This window comes from Amyelois transitella, chromosome 31 (assembly GCF_032362555.1).
Source record: "Amyelois transitella isolate CPQ chromosome 31, ilAmyTran1.1, whole genome shotgun sequence".
Lineage (NCBI taxonomy): Eukaryota > Metazoa > Arthropoda > Insecta > Lepidoptera > Pyralidae > Amyelois > Amyelois transitella.
In genome coordinates this window covers 2,127,270-2,141,914 of record NC_083534.1, presented here as the reverse complement: position 1 = coordinate 2,141,914, position 14,645 = coordinate 2,127,270, and the positions used below count along the sequence as shown (strand labels likewise).

At 37.5% G+C, this 14,645-nt stretch overlaps 1 protein-coding gene across 1 annotated transcript; it reads left to right on the top strand.

The window, feature by feature from the left end:
- Positions 1 to 2,066: 2,066 nt before the first annotated feature.
- Positions 2,067 to 11,603, top strand: LOC106137488 (transcription factor ces-2-like). Its single transcript, XM_060953087.1, has 3 exons — positions 2,067 to 2,187; positions 10,579 to 10,736; positions 11,448 to 11,603. The coding sequence occupies exons 1-3, from the start codon at positions 2,067 to 2,069 to the stop codon at positions 11,601 to 11,603; spliced, it is 435 nt and encodes a 144-aa protein (XP_060809070.1).
- Positions 11,604 to 14,645: the final 3,042 nt, after the last annotated feature.

Genomic DNA, 14,645 nt, shown 5'->3' with positions numbered 1-14,645 from the left:
AAAAACTGTAACAATGTTTAAATCTGGTCACACATTCCTACTGCATTGTTACACAGTGTCATAAGTCGAATCTACGTTACAGGGATGGGGGGCGTGGCATCCCGCAACAGCCAATCACAGGCCGGAGAATTACCTAACAATTACACCATTAGCCAATCGGGGCGAACCGTGAAAAATTACATAAGTCACACCAAGGTTTCCGTAATGCCGCCGTAGTTTTGTTAGTTGGCGCGAACGCGTTCGTTCGAAATTTAAGTGTTATTTTTATTAGCGGCCAGTGCTTAAGGTAATATCAGTACATAAACCATAGACCCAGACATTCTATATATTAAAAAAATTTTATACATGAAAATCGTTCTTTAACGGATGTTTACGTGGAAACCATAAAAATATTGTTGACTTTCAATTAAGAAAATGTAAAATCAAAATTTCTACATTCGTAGCCACGATACCACAGATAAATCTAACTATTAACACCGCTCTTTTATCGATGGTTAAATCAACATGCGCGGGAGTTGCCAAAAAACTTTTCACTTAATTTTAGCTGTCTACGAAAGCCTACGAATCTTCGTAGCGGTTGACTTTGTAGCAAACGTTGTAGCAGCGCGGCGTAGCATCGTAGCACAGAATTTATATAAAGACCTACCCCCGTAGCGAGGCACGCGCGACGCTATTTTATCGCGCGAAAAACTATCGCCGTTTTGCTTTTTATGGTTGCGTACCTAAAAGGTAAAAACGGGGGCCTATTAAGCCTCGCTATCTGCCCGTTTGTTTGTCATCCATTAGGTTGTTATCACATAAACCGTCATACCTAGAAATATAAAATTTTCACAAGTTACGTTTTTTCGTTGCCGCTTTAACAAAAAATAATAAAATTTTATAAAAAAAATGGGGTGATCCTCATAAACGTCTTTCTTTGCCAATTATTTTTGCTCTATTATTAAAAGTAACAGGTTTAACAAAATTGTGCATATACCTATATATCAAAAACTACTAAACCGACTTTGCCCTACGAACTTAAAAAATCTTTAGAAGTACACGGTTATTAAAAATTTTAAATTCCATCAAAATCAGAACAACGGTTTGAAAGTTATCGCGTTACAAACCCCACGTTGATTGGTAGAAATAATGTGAATTTTCTTTGTTATTTCCTGAATATCCCACTCGTTCCATTGATATGATCAATCTATACTTATAATATTATAAAGCGAAAGCGAAGAGTTTGTTTGTTTGAACGCGCTTATCTCAGGAACTTCTTCTTTGTCGTTACCTTTTCCCACTTTCTACGCGGGGTCGGCACAGTATGTTAGATTTTTCCAATTACTTCTGTCAATTTCCATCTCATTTGTTACTCCCTTTCTCCTCATACAATCCCTTACGTCGTCCATCCATCTCTTTTTCGGTCTTCCCCTATTTCTTAAACCTTTCACTTCGCTAATAGGCTACTCTCAGGAACTACTGGTCCGAATTGAAAAATTATTTAGGTTGTATAGACCATTTATCGAGAAAGGCTTTTGGCTATATAACATCACGCTGCAACTATTAGGAGCGAAGAAATAATGGAAAATGTGAAAATAAAACGGCGAAAATTATTCATCCTTGATGGGCAAAATAACTATTCCACGCGGACGAAGTCGCGAGCACTGCTTGTGGTGTAATAACCGGGACGATAACGTTAGTGTCACTTGTCCCATGAGAACAAAACTGTCCCACTTGTCCCAACACTTAATGGGACAGTCGGCTAATTTCTTGCGGTGCAATAAAGGTACCATGTGATTCGCGGCACCAATAGATAAAAATAATAGGACCACTCCATCTCTTTTTACTATGGATGTCGTAAAATGCGACTAAGGGATAGGCTTTTAAACTTTGGATTCTTCTTTTAGGCGATGGGTTTGCAACCTATTTTAATCTCAATTCTATTATAAGCCAAACAGCTAAACGTTGCATATTGATTGGTTTTTTCGAGACTGTTGGCTCTGTCTACCCCGCCAAGGGACGTATGTATGCATATAAAGATAGAATAATTTATTCACTGCCCTTAATTCCTGATCCAGGTACAATTTATGGACCTTCCAATAGAAAGAACAGGTCTTTACGACCTGGACAGCTGTTCTGCCCAGCACAGCGGCGCTCTGGCAGCATTGCGCCTGCTGAACAGCTACAACCAACTCCTGACTCCGCCTGGTGAGTTCCATAATCTATACTTATATTATAAAGCTGAAGAGTTTGTTTGTTTGTTTGAACGCGCTTATCTCAGGAACAATTGATTCGAATTGAAAAATTCTTGTGTTAAATAGAATATATATCTAGGAAGGCTTTAGGCTATATAACATCACGCTGCAACTATCAATTAGAAGCGAAGAGATAATGAAAAATGTGAATAAAAAACGAGGAAAATTATTCATCCTTGAGAGCTTCAATGATGCCCAAAATAACTATTCCACGCGGTCGCAGTCGTGGGCACAGCTAGTCATTCATACATTCAATCACGTCATCTTCATCCCTTACGGGGTACATACATATACTCATGTCTATATCCCTTACGGATTAGACAGAGCCTACAGTCTTGATAGGCCACGTTCAGCTGCTCGACTTAATCATGGAATTGGAATCCAAAAAGTGACAGGTTGCTAGCCCATCGCCTAAAAAAAGAGTCGCAATTTTATAAGCCTATCCCTTAGTCGCCTTTTACGACATCCATGGGAAAGAGATGGAGATGAATCACGCGACGATATCAGTCATAAAAAGCGGAAAAAAACCTAAATCGCACAAGCCTACCCTGGCGAAAGATCTTCCCTTTGGTGGCGGTCGAGCCGAATCATCACTCCCGCTACATATATATAAAAAGGTTCTTTTCGTGATTGACTTTTGCTATAACATAGGTACCTAGTGCGTGTCAGCTGCGTCTCTTCCCATGCAAATTGTAAGCCAATCAAGGGAAAGGCTGATAAATTTGGGAATCTAATAAACTGCTAAATTCCATCTTCTTCTTAGGGCTAGCAACCTGTCACTATTTGAATCTCAATTCTATCATTAAGCCAAATACCTCAATGTGGCCTATCAGTCTTTTCAAGAGTGTTGGCTCTATCTACCCCGCAAGGGATATAGACGTGATTATATGTATGTAAGTATATATGCTAACTTTAACCGCTTCTTTACGACCTGAAAAACTTCTCACAGCTGCACTCCATCCCATATCTATGCCAAATTTTGTGAAAATCAATCCAGTAGTTTTTGAGTTTATTCGGTTATACTAGCTGTGCCCGCGATTTCGTCCCCGTGGAATAGTTATTTTGGGCATCATTGAAGCCCTCAAGGATGAATAATGTGTCCCGTTTGTTTTTTTCACATTCTCCATTACTTCTTCGCTCCTTATAGTTGCAGCGTGATTTTATATAGCCTAAAGCCTTCCTCAATAAATTAATATTGTGGATGTGGATAAATACTATGTACTTAGCTTGTGCCTGAGGCAAAGTCAGACAAACAGTCGAACAGACAGACTTTTATATAAATTTGCTAAGCAAACGTTGTTTTACCATATAAATATTTTTTAGTAATTTAAGTTAAAAAAAATGTTAAGGGTGGCCAACCTTTATCACTAAGGATTATGAAAAATAGATGTCGGCCGATTCTCAGACCTACACAATATTCTCACAAAATTTCATGAGAATCGGTCAAGCCGTTTCGGAGGAGTACGGGAACGAACATTGTTTGAACGATACTTTTATGTATAAGAGTAGCTGTGCCCGCGACTTCGTCCGCGTGGAATAGTTATTTTGGGCAAAGGATGAATAATTTCCTATGTTTTTTCACATTTTTCATTATTTCTTCGCTGCTAATGGTTGCAACGGGGTGTTATTTAGCCTAAAGCCTTCCTCGATAGGTAAATGGTCTATTCAACACAAAAATATTTTTTCAATTCGAACTAGTAGTTCCTGAGATTAGCGCGTTCAAACAAACAAATCAACAAACTCTCCAGCCTTACAATATTTGTATAGATTATTATTGATGACGATAGAAATAAAACAATTTTCCTTCGCATCAAAAGCGAACATTATTTGTGTCTATATAATCTATGCCTAAACCAATAATGGAGTAGCAAAACAGCTGATGTTTCACACGACCACTCACTTGACACGGACACGTAATCGTTGACACTGTTACCAACTTTAAAATAAAAATAAACAATGAAACTTTAACACAATTACCAACTTTAAAAAAAGAAAACTACCGCCAACAAATTTAAGTCGATAAATTTTACAGTGCGTCTGTGTTCAAAAGGTTGTGTTTAAATATCAGATGGTGATGAGTGCCTGGTGTAAATGACTGAATAGCTTAAAAAATCAATAAAAAGCAACCATTTGTAGCGGGCGCGATGATTCCGCTCGACTGTTACCAGAGGGAAGATCTTCCACCAGGACAGGGGTTAGGTATGCCTGGGAACCGCGCGACAGACGAAGTTTATGTCGCAAATTGAAAGTATATATTCTGCTCCATCAGTGAAATCTTCGCTTGCGCGACTTAGACTCTTTACTGTTATTGGCTGATAGCGTCGCGTGATTGGCTTGTAACGGGCGCGATGATTCTGCTCGACCGTTACTAGATGACAAAAATATGTTATTGTGGGACATCCATGAGAGATAGACATATATCATCGCGAAGTTTTCTGTAGACCTTTTCAATGTGTACAAATAATTAGTACATTATTTTGATAAATCTCGTAGGGTTCAGCCTGCGTTTGCAATGTAAGCGGAAAAAAAATATTATAATTAACGACATCACATTAGATACCTCTAAAATAACAGTATTTCTCCACTATTTAATGGATGTTATTATACATATACACCTTCCTGTTGAATCACTCTATCTATTGAAAAAAACCGCATCAAAATCCGGTGCGTAGTTTTAAATATTTAAGCATACAAACGGACATATGGACAGAGAAAGCGAGTTTGTTTTATACTATACTAGCTGTACCCGCGACTGCGTCCGCGCGGAATAGTTATTTTGGGCATCATTGAAGCCCTCAAGGATGAAAAATTTTCCTTGCTATTTTCACATATTCCCTTATTTCTTTGCTCCTTAAAGTTGCAGAGTGATGTTATATAGCCTATTTTTTTGTTATCTAAGAGGGTAAATCCTTTACGGATTAACACTCCTGGCACTTTATGTACCAGCCTACCCGCTAAACCAATACGATACCCAACCTGCTGCATAGAACCGCAACAAATAAACAAAAAAAAAACATCGTAATTTCTATAAGTTGGTTGAAAATGACCTGTCAACGATGTTTATAGTTAACCCTTAAAATGAACAAAAGGTTTCCCGGTTCGTGATGTACCAACAGAGGGTTAAAACCATGGCGGCTGTAGGTAGAATTTATTTTTACTAGAGTGTGCAATGCGCAAATACTATCGTATTCCAAAACAAGTTTTTTTTATTTTGGTAATTATCTAATACTAGCTGTGCCCATGACTTCGTCCACGTGGAATTGTTATTTTGGGCATCATTCAAGCCCTCAAGGATGAATAATTTTCCACGATTTATTCACTTTTTCCATTATTTCTTTGCTCCTAAGAGTTGTAGCGTGGTGTTATATAGCTAAAGCCTTCCTCGATAAATGGTCAATTCAACGCAAAAAGATTTTTTCAAATCGAACCATTAGTTCCTGAGAGTAGCGCGTTCAAACAAACAAACTCTTCAGCTTTATAATATTAATTAGTATAGATGACCACTCTGTCTCATTCCAATGGATGGCGTAAAAGACTTAGGGATAGGCTTATAAACTTGGGATTCTTCCTTTAGGCGATGGACTGTCCACAAATAGAGACAGGTTGTTAGCTCATCACCAAAAAAGAATCCCAAGTTAATAACCCTTAACTTTAATCCCCTTTTGCGTCATCCACGGGAAAGATGAGATGAGTGGTCCTTTTGTGGTTCCCACACGGCAATTTTCACAGTGGGTCATGGTTATACATCTAGTTCCCTGAATGTGCAGGTTAAACGATGTTTTCTCTCACCTTACCAGGCATAGGTTTGTAGAAGGACTGTGATGCCTCGAATTTACTTTCACAACCTTCTAACAAAAATAAAACTGAAAAGATATAAGCATAAATGTTTAATACTCGATAATGTCGGCTCGGCGATGTTCTCTGAAGCAGCGTCTTGCTCGCGCAGACATCGTTCTTCGTTTTCTTAATTCAAACGACACGCCACATCACTCCCCTTTCAGATCGTCACTACGGTCGATAGCAAACAGGCAGTCTGACTCTTCTGTCGCTACGAGTTCTCTTCTCTTCAATTTCTCCATTTCTTTCTTCCTCTTCTAATCTTCTTCCGGTCTCCGCTGAAGTTGTTATTGGAGTGGGAATTTGGATCTCACGTGCTAAGTAGGCTGGCTTCAGTATATCGATCGAGAAATTTGAGGTTTTTCCTCTGATTTTTATTTTAAAAAACTTGAATTGCCTTTTAAAAACTTTGAAAGGACCAGCATAAGGAGGTTCGAGTGCACCACGTACATGATCTTGACGGATAAGAAAATCTATACGCCACAAGTTAATGCGCACTCTCATATAAAAGAACGTTGATGGTCCGAGCATTCTGTTACAATAATTGCGAACTAATGAGCCGGCAGGCGCGGAGTCCTGTAATTGCACTTAATTTGTTCGACACTGTCACCCCTACTATTTGTATCTTACGTACGTATTCGGAAATTCGAACACGATATTCGTACTGATTTTCGACAATGTCTCAATTTAGTTCGATATTCGTTGCTTCGATACATAATATTAGACCGGCATTAATCCGACAGAATTAACATCGACAAGACACATTTTCTTAACGCTATTTCGGAGAATAGCTTCTTCAAAATATTCGACAGATAAGTTAACTGTCGAAATGCAGAATGATAGTCGGATATGTGTCCTACCCGATGCTCTTACGTTGAGGGAAAACATCGTGAGAAAACCTGCACATTCAGGTAACTGGATGTGTTACCATGATCGGTCCAATACGGGTTAGGTTTATCTGCAAAGGTTTCAGATGGAAGTCGCTTCGTGTAAAACCTGACTCACCCAATTCAGGGTGCATGGTCAACGTAGACCCCGGGCTCCTCTCCAGAGTGGTGAGGAAGCAACCGGGAATAAAAGCCGGGAGGAAGAAGAAGCACTCTCAGAACCACAAGAACATCGATGGCAGACGATAATGGCAACATCGACTCTGAACCGCACTGACAATGGCAACAATGTAATTCTAAAACTACAAATGTGCCGAAGTTAGCAGCGTTTAGCATCCCGATAGCTTATTAGAGTTACCTAAATATTTGCAAACAGGGATAATTGCGCGATGATTACGCAACCGAACGATAATCGTTAATAGAAAATCGTAATAAAAATACCTAAGATTGTTCACTTGTCGTTCGCTTGCTGCTCACTGTTAGTTTAAATACCACTTTGAATGCGATTTTAGTACGCCAATAGCTTGCCGCCTAGTTAATAATAAAAAAGGAACAATTTTTGAAAAGTCAATCTTTAATGTTTTAGTTTTTGTTTGAGTCGTACGTCGTAGTACGTCCTTCGGTAGAGGCAGCATTGTCTACTGCTTTGCTTTTGTTGAATTGTCCATTTGAGAGCAGATTTTGTTAAATTTCGAATTCGCGCTTTGCTTTTCCAACATTATGCAAAATTACAATTTATTAACATGATTCATTAGTAGGGGTTGGTGCGACGCGCGGCGGGTACCGTACCATAGACAATATGAACAGATGCGTTCCTTCGCACGCGTGTAACCGCGGCTTGATCGCTAATGGCACGGGGTGTGTATACTGGCCTTTTGACCGATGCGCTGGTGTAAGTTTAAAAAAAAAACGGCCTAGTGCGAGTCGGACTCGCGCCAAATGGAAATGATATATTAAAATGTCCCAGCTTCAAAATTTTATCGATTGTAAACTTTTTAGTTTGTAGTTTACTTACATAATAAAGTTCCACCCGCGTTAACAGAGAATTCCTATTATTTTTGTTCGTACGGGAATTTCGGAAATCCTTTATTATATGCAAATGACCACAAATCAAACTTCACAATTTAACAGCAGTTTATTTACAAACCTTGCGAATTTCAAACTTAGATAGGTACTCCTAGGTAGGTTCGCTAGTCTGTCTACGTATAAAATGGTTTCATGAGTGTGACGTACAGACGAACAGACAGATAACGTGGCGAAAGCACTTATAGGTTTCTCTTTTTGCCGATTGTATACGGAACCCAAAAAAAACGAATGCACGTGTTATTTTTAATTATTCTCGGGGTTTTTTGGGGGCACGGGCTTTGGTAGTTTTAAAACTTCTTGCAACCAGAAATGGTGAATTTGCAGTTAAAGTAAATACTAAAAATATAATCCCAGCACTTCGCAATAGGACTACATATCTTTCCCATGAATGTCGTTAAAGGGGATTATAGGAATGGCTGATAAACCTTTTAAGCGATAACCTAGCAACCTGCCACTATTTGAATCTCCATTTCATCATTATGCCATACAGGTTTAAGTCTTTTCGAGACTGATGGCTCCGTCTCCTCCGTAAGGGATATATAGACGTGATTGTATGTATGAATGTAAAAACGGATTTCTAAAATTATGTTACTCACCACATTTTTAATCAAAACCCATAACGTACTATACATACATATCTACATATGGTCACGTCTATATCCCTTGCGGGGTAGACAGAGCCAACAGTCTTGAAAAGACTGAATGGCCACGTTCAGCTATTTGGCTTAATGATAGAATTTAGATTCAAATAGTGACGCCTAGAAAAGAATCCCAAATTTGTAAGCCTATCCCTTAGTCGCCTTTTACGACATCCATGGGAAAGAGATGGAGTGGTCCTATTCTTTTTTGTATTGGTGCCGGGAACCACACGGCAATTATTACGTAAACCAATAATATATTTTTCATTGCATATTTAATTACTGCCCTACCATTTAGCTCATCCCTCATTATGCATGCACCGGGAATGAACCTGCACCTGCGGACACGTGTAAACAATCAATAGTCTATTGGGGTCGCGGTGTTTGTTCAAGTAATAATATGATGTAACTACCTTAGCAGTGCCAATTATTAATTCATATAGAACTAGAGGCCGCCTGCGACTTCGTCCGCGTGGAAACCCTATCATAACTAAACAATTCACTCCGGGATTATTCTGGGTCTTCAGCTACCTACATACTAAATTTCATCGTAGTCGGTTCAGTTGTTTTTGCGTGAAACAAACATCCATACTGACATCCTGACATACTCACAAACTTTCGCATTTATAATATTAGTAGGATTTAGACTATATCTTTCTTTTGAAAGTTTGACAAAATGATCATAATTAGATTAGATTAGAATATATGTATATACTCGTATATATAAGCTGTCCCGGCAAACGTTGTTTTGCCATATAAATAATTGTTAAGTAATTTCTAGTTAAAAAAAACGTAAAGGGTGGACAACCGTTATCACTAAGGCGTATGAAAAATACGTAGATGTTGGCCGATTCCCAGACCTACTCAATATACTTTAAAAAAATTCATGAGAATCGGTCAAGCCGTTTCGGAGGAGTACGGGATCGAACATTGTGACACGTGAATTTTTTATCTATACTAATATTATAAAGCTGAAGAGTTTGTTTGTTTGTATGAATGCGCTAATCTCAGGAACTACTGGTTAGAATTGATAATGCGTTTAATAGACCATTTATTTTATTCATTTTTATTTATTTATTTAAACTTTATTCACGTAAAATGTACAACAGGTGGACTTATTGCCCCAAGGCATTCTCTGCCAGTCGAACCTTTGGACCAAACTGAGATGGATGTACGAGTGGTGCAATGATTGTAAAAAAATAATTAAAATATGAATAATAGATTACTTTATACACTTTCATATAATACCTACTACTCTAAAGGGCTATTATGTAAGCCTATCCCTTAATCGCCTTAAACGACATCCATGAGAAAGATTTGAATAGGTTCTTTTATAAAGTGTCGGCCACAAAACGGCACTAATTTAATATAGCTGTGCCCTGTGCCTGAGATTAGCGCGTTCAAGCAAACAAACTCTTCAGCTTTATTATATTAGTATAGATAGATTGATTACTATTCAAGGTGCCCACAACATGATGGGGCTCCTGTCTTCCCTGCCGCCGCCTCCTCAGCCCTGTCTTCAGCCATATTGCCAGCACGCTTCATCCAGAACTACTCCAAGTAAGTATAGTTAGTGAACAGTAGAGATATATACATACATGCATACATATGGTCACGTCTATATCCCTTGCGGGGTAGACAGAGCCAACAGTCTTGAAAAGACTGAATGTCCACGTTCAGCTATTTGGCTTAATGATAGAATTGAGATTAAAATAGTGATCGGTTGCTAGCCCATCGCCTAAAAAAGAATCCCAAGTTTGTAAGCCTATCCCTTAGTCGCCTTTTACGACATCCATGGGAAAGATATGGAGTGGTCCTATTCATTTTTGGATTGGTGCCGGGAACCACTCAGTAGGTACCTTCTTCTTAGGTCACTAATTCATTTATCCATTCTAGTATTATCCGGATCCATTTGCGAGGCGGATATCCGACGTCGAGGGGAGAAGAGGCCGATCCCGCAGGAATTGAAGGATGAGAAATATTTCGAGCGACGTCGGCGGAACAACCAGGCGGCTAAGAAGTCCAGGGACGCGAGAAGAATACGAGAGGATCAGGTCATCTTCTTACAACTTCTTCTATGTCCCGGTTTCATTCTAACCACTCTGGAGCCCCGGCCTAAAACACCATGGTTTTCGGGACTCAAATTCCCGGCCAAGGCCCATAGGCCTGGTGATATAAGTATTTATATATACATACATAAAATCACGCCTCTTTCCCAGAGGGGTAAGCAGAGACTACCTCTTTCCACTTGCCACGATCTCTGCATATTTCCTTCGCTTCATCCACATTCATAACTCTCTTCATGCAAGCTATAGATATTTATAAATAATCATGCAATAAAACCACAGGATAGCTTGGACACGAATACCATGTATTTGAAAGATGCGCGCGCATGGGACGCCGCGCCACAGATAAACAAGAACATAACAAGAAGGAGTTTGTATAACATTTTAAACTTCTTTGAACATATATATCACCTGGGTCTTGGATGTTAATGTAATATCGTTAACTCGTAACACAAGTTTCGAACTAACTTCGAGGTTAACTCAATCTGTGTAATTACTCAATTTATATCTCAGGAAGTTGTTTGTTTATTGATGGGATAATTGCATCACTGTTGAAAACTGTTAGAAATAAATTTATAAACGCCAAGGAAGTTGTTTGTTTATTGATGCGAATATTTCACCTCTGTTGAAAACTGTTGTTGTAAAACTAAATAAGTTAACGCCAAAATACAAAATTGCCATCATATTTGTTCCCCACAGATAGCTTGGCGGGCGTGTCTCCTAGAACAAGAGAACGCCTCCCTCCGCGCGCACATCTCCGCTCTAAGACAGGAGGCGCTGACACTCCGCGCGCTGCTGGCCTCGAGGGCGGAGCCCCCGCCAGCGCAGCCGACACCGTCCTCCACAACCGATTGAAAAGAGACAATGGCTTGACTATGCCTTGAAAAAGAAAAGAAATCAAGTCAAGATACAGACCAACTGAATGAAACTAATTTTTATTATCTATTCTTCTAATATTATAAAGGTGAAGAGTTTGTTTGTTTGAACGCGCTAATCTCAGGAACTACTGGTTCTATTTGGAAAATTAGTTTTGCGTTGAATAGACCATTTATCGAGGAAGGCTTTAGGGTATATAACATCACGCTACAACTATAAGGAGCAAAGAAATAATGGAAAATATGAAAAAACACGGGGAAAATTATTCATCCTTGAGGGCTTCAATGATGTCCTAAACAACAATTGTCTGAATAAAATTATCGCTGTTTCGCTTTTTATTATGACGTAAAACGGGACAGCGGTAGTTTTTCTCCGTGCACAAGGATATGTACCTACGCTTCTTCCTAATAAAACCAGTCTCTCAGTCTATGAGATTTATGAACTTCTAACCACCATACTCTTTTTTAGATTTCTGCCGCTAACTTGCCTTAACACGCCAGCAAACCAACATTACTTATGAAATCGATTAGGTACCTACAAAAATATTTTCTATCTAATGTAGGTACTTGCCTAAGTAATTATGTAAAAAATCCTGGGTTGGTGCTGAAAATTCTAAAGGTTTTTACAAAAGATTTTGATATCGTAGGTATTTAGTATGGTAGGTACCATCAGATTAATGCTGACTTTAAACTTAGAAGAAAAATCCGTCCAAATAAATTTAAAATTTAAAACGTTGGTATATGAAAATTAATTTGTAAAGTACTTATTAGTAAATTAATATAGTAAGTGTTTTCTGCTAAGGCTATTTGTTTGAGTTAAAAGCAGTTAAGTCATTGAATTGTTCTTTAATTTAAAAAAAAAAAGCGCAGGACGCGCCAAAAACAAGCGAGCGATCATCGCGAGTTCTTGGTCTCGTTACATCTTGACAACTCTAGAGAGGAACCCTAGGTGCGTATTAACGCTTTAAGTTTTGATGTACCTAGCAATTTAAAAAACTTTAGCGTTTTGTATCAAAATGGAGTATTATTATTTATTGTACTTAGTTTTTTTTTTTTTCTCATCAAAGAAAGACAGTTGGCACCACTGAAAAATACTGAACAAAACTGTTCTTTAATATAGAGTGTTTATTTATTTAAAGTATAATTGTATCGAATTAAAACCGTTTAAAATCATAAAGCCGTATTATTTTATGTCTCTTGTATGAAGGTAGAAAATAATTATAATCACTACGAGGTGAATGAAAATGGCCACAACCCTTGATTGGGTAAGTTAGGTTTCTACGGGATTCGGACCGTTCATGGTGATGGAAAGTCTGTATGCGAAACCCATTTCCAAGCTACACGAATAACTCCAATCGAGAGAAGTAGTACGATTAAGTAATTAGGTATATCTGCTTTTTCTTCTGCTATGCTACCGCTTTGGTAAGAACATTAATACTTATTATGAAAGGTGACGGTAAAATTAAATAGGTAGATACAAGATAATTTTTTAGTACATACATTTTAAAATATAACCTTAGCTTTTTTCTATCAACGATATGCGGCGAGATAGCGACGGAGGAGTAAGTAAACTCTTTAACCTCGCGTGTCTGTCACCTACTTTACTCGAATACTCTGCTCGAATGTTCTCGGCTCATCTCGGATTTGAGACCAAAATTCGACATCTCTGTCGCACTGACATTTCACAGCTACTTCCTTCCCACTCTTATGGATTCCAAATGGCACTCGTAGGCTTGTATTGAAAATATTTAAAAAGGAAATTTGTTTGTAAAATTTTTCTTTTTCAGTATAACTACTTTAACCTTTCAAGAAATTTCAAGATTATATTGTTACTACCACATATTTTTGAAATATTGTCCACAATTTTTTACAGTTTTCTATTACATCACGTAAAACTGTCTCTATGGTTTGACAGCTCCATATTGAGCCGAAAGAACGATTTGGAACATTAGTTACGCAAAAAGAGTTCTAATCTAGGGATGTGACATTGCTGATAAAAAATCGATTTTTATATAATCGATTTATTTTTTAAGTATGAAAAATCGATTAACAAATTATCGATTTTTCTTAAGAAAATAATCGATTTTATTATATTGATAGATTTTTCCTAATTTTTCAATTTATGTCAAAATAAACGCCATATAAATTATATCAATAGATTTATTCATTAAAAATAAACAATAAAAACAGTAAGTTCTTATATAATCAACACAAATTAAAGTTTTTGAAAATGAAATGAAAATGAAAAATGATTTATTTGCTGCAAATACAATGAAGTACATAGATACATTTTATAAAACTGTACACATATGTATATTGCAGAGAGCACTTACAAACTAAAGAGACATAGTGACTTCCTCACTAGGCAAGCCTGTATCGAGGAAGCCTAATTAACAGAAAAGATTATAACTAAGATTAAATTTTCATTCGTAGACATTGGTCTCGAATTATTACAAAAAAGAAAAAATATCAAATCACAAAATATATCTTACATTATATGTTATATAGAATCAAGTATATTTAAAAAAGAATGGGTTCGAAAACTATGACTGAAATTAGCTTTCTATGTTTAAAATATCCTCGATCTCGTCGTAGGACAATGTGCCCAACCAAATGCGTATAATTTTACGAGCATTTGTTGCAGTTTTCTCTTTTATATTACAAAATCTAACTATATGGTTATAAATATGTACATTCATAAAATTGCAAAGTCTTTGCGCAAAGCTAGTATTAAACAAAGGTTTTGGGATCCTGAAAACTCTACGTCTCACTATTTCACTGCAATTTTCTGAAGCTAGGACTGACCTGTGAGTCTGCACTGCAATAGTCAACAACAATCAAGTTTGAAAAATAAAGTTTCAGCAACGAATAATGAATAAAATATCAACCGAATGTCGGTAAAATACTGTCCATCGACTAATTCCATCTAGAGAATGTTTGATTAAATAAATAAATAAATATAAATGTATACGAGACAAATTACACAGATTATAAATATAAATAAATAATAGATTTGAACCCG

What these genes read in the sequence shown, in the direction of transcription:
- LOC106137488 (XM_060953087.1), top strand. Translation starts at nt 2,067, where the DNA reads ATGGACCTTCCAATAGAAAGAACAGGTCTTTACGACCTGGACAGCTGT. An exon ending in CCAACTCCTGACTCCGCCTG is followed by an intron (nt 2,188 to 10,578) that starts GTGAGTTCCATA and finishes TATCCATTCTAG; the next exon opens with TATTATCCGGATCCATTTGC. An exon ending in GAAGAATACGAGAGGATCAG is followed by an intron (nt 10,737 to 11,447) that starts GTCATCTTCTTA and finishes TGTTCCCCACAG; the next exon opens with ATAGCTTGGCGGGCGTGTCT.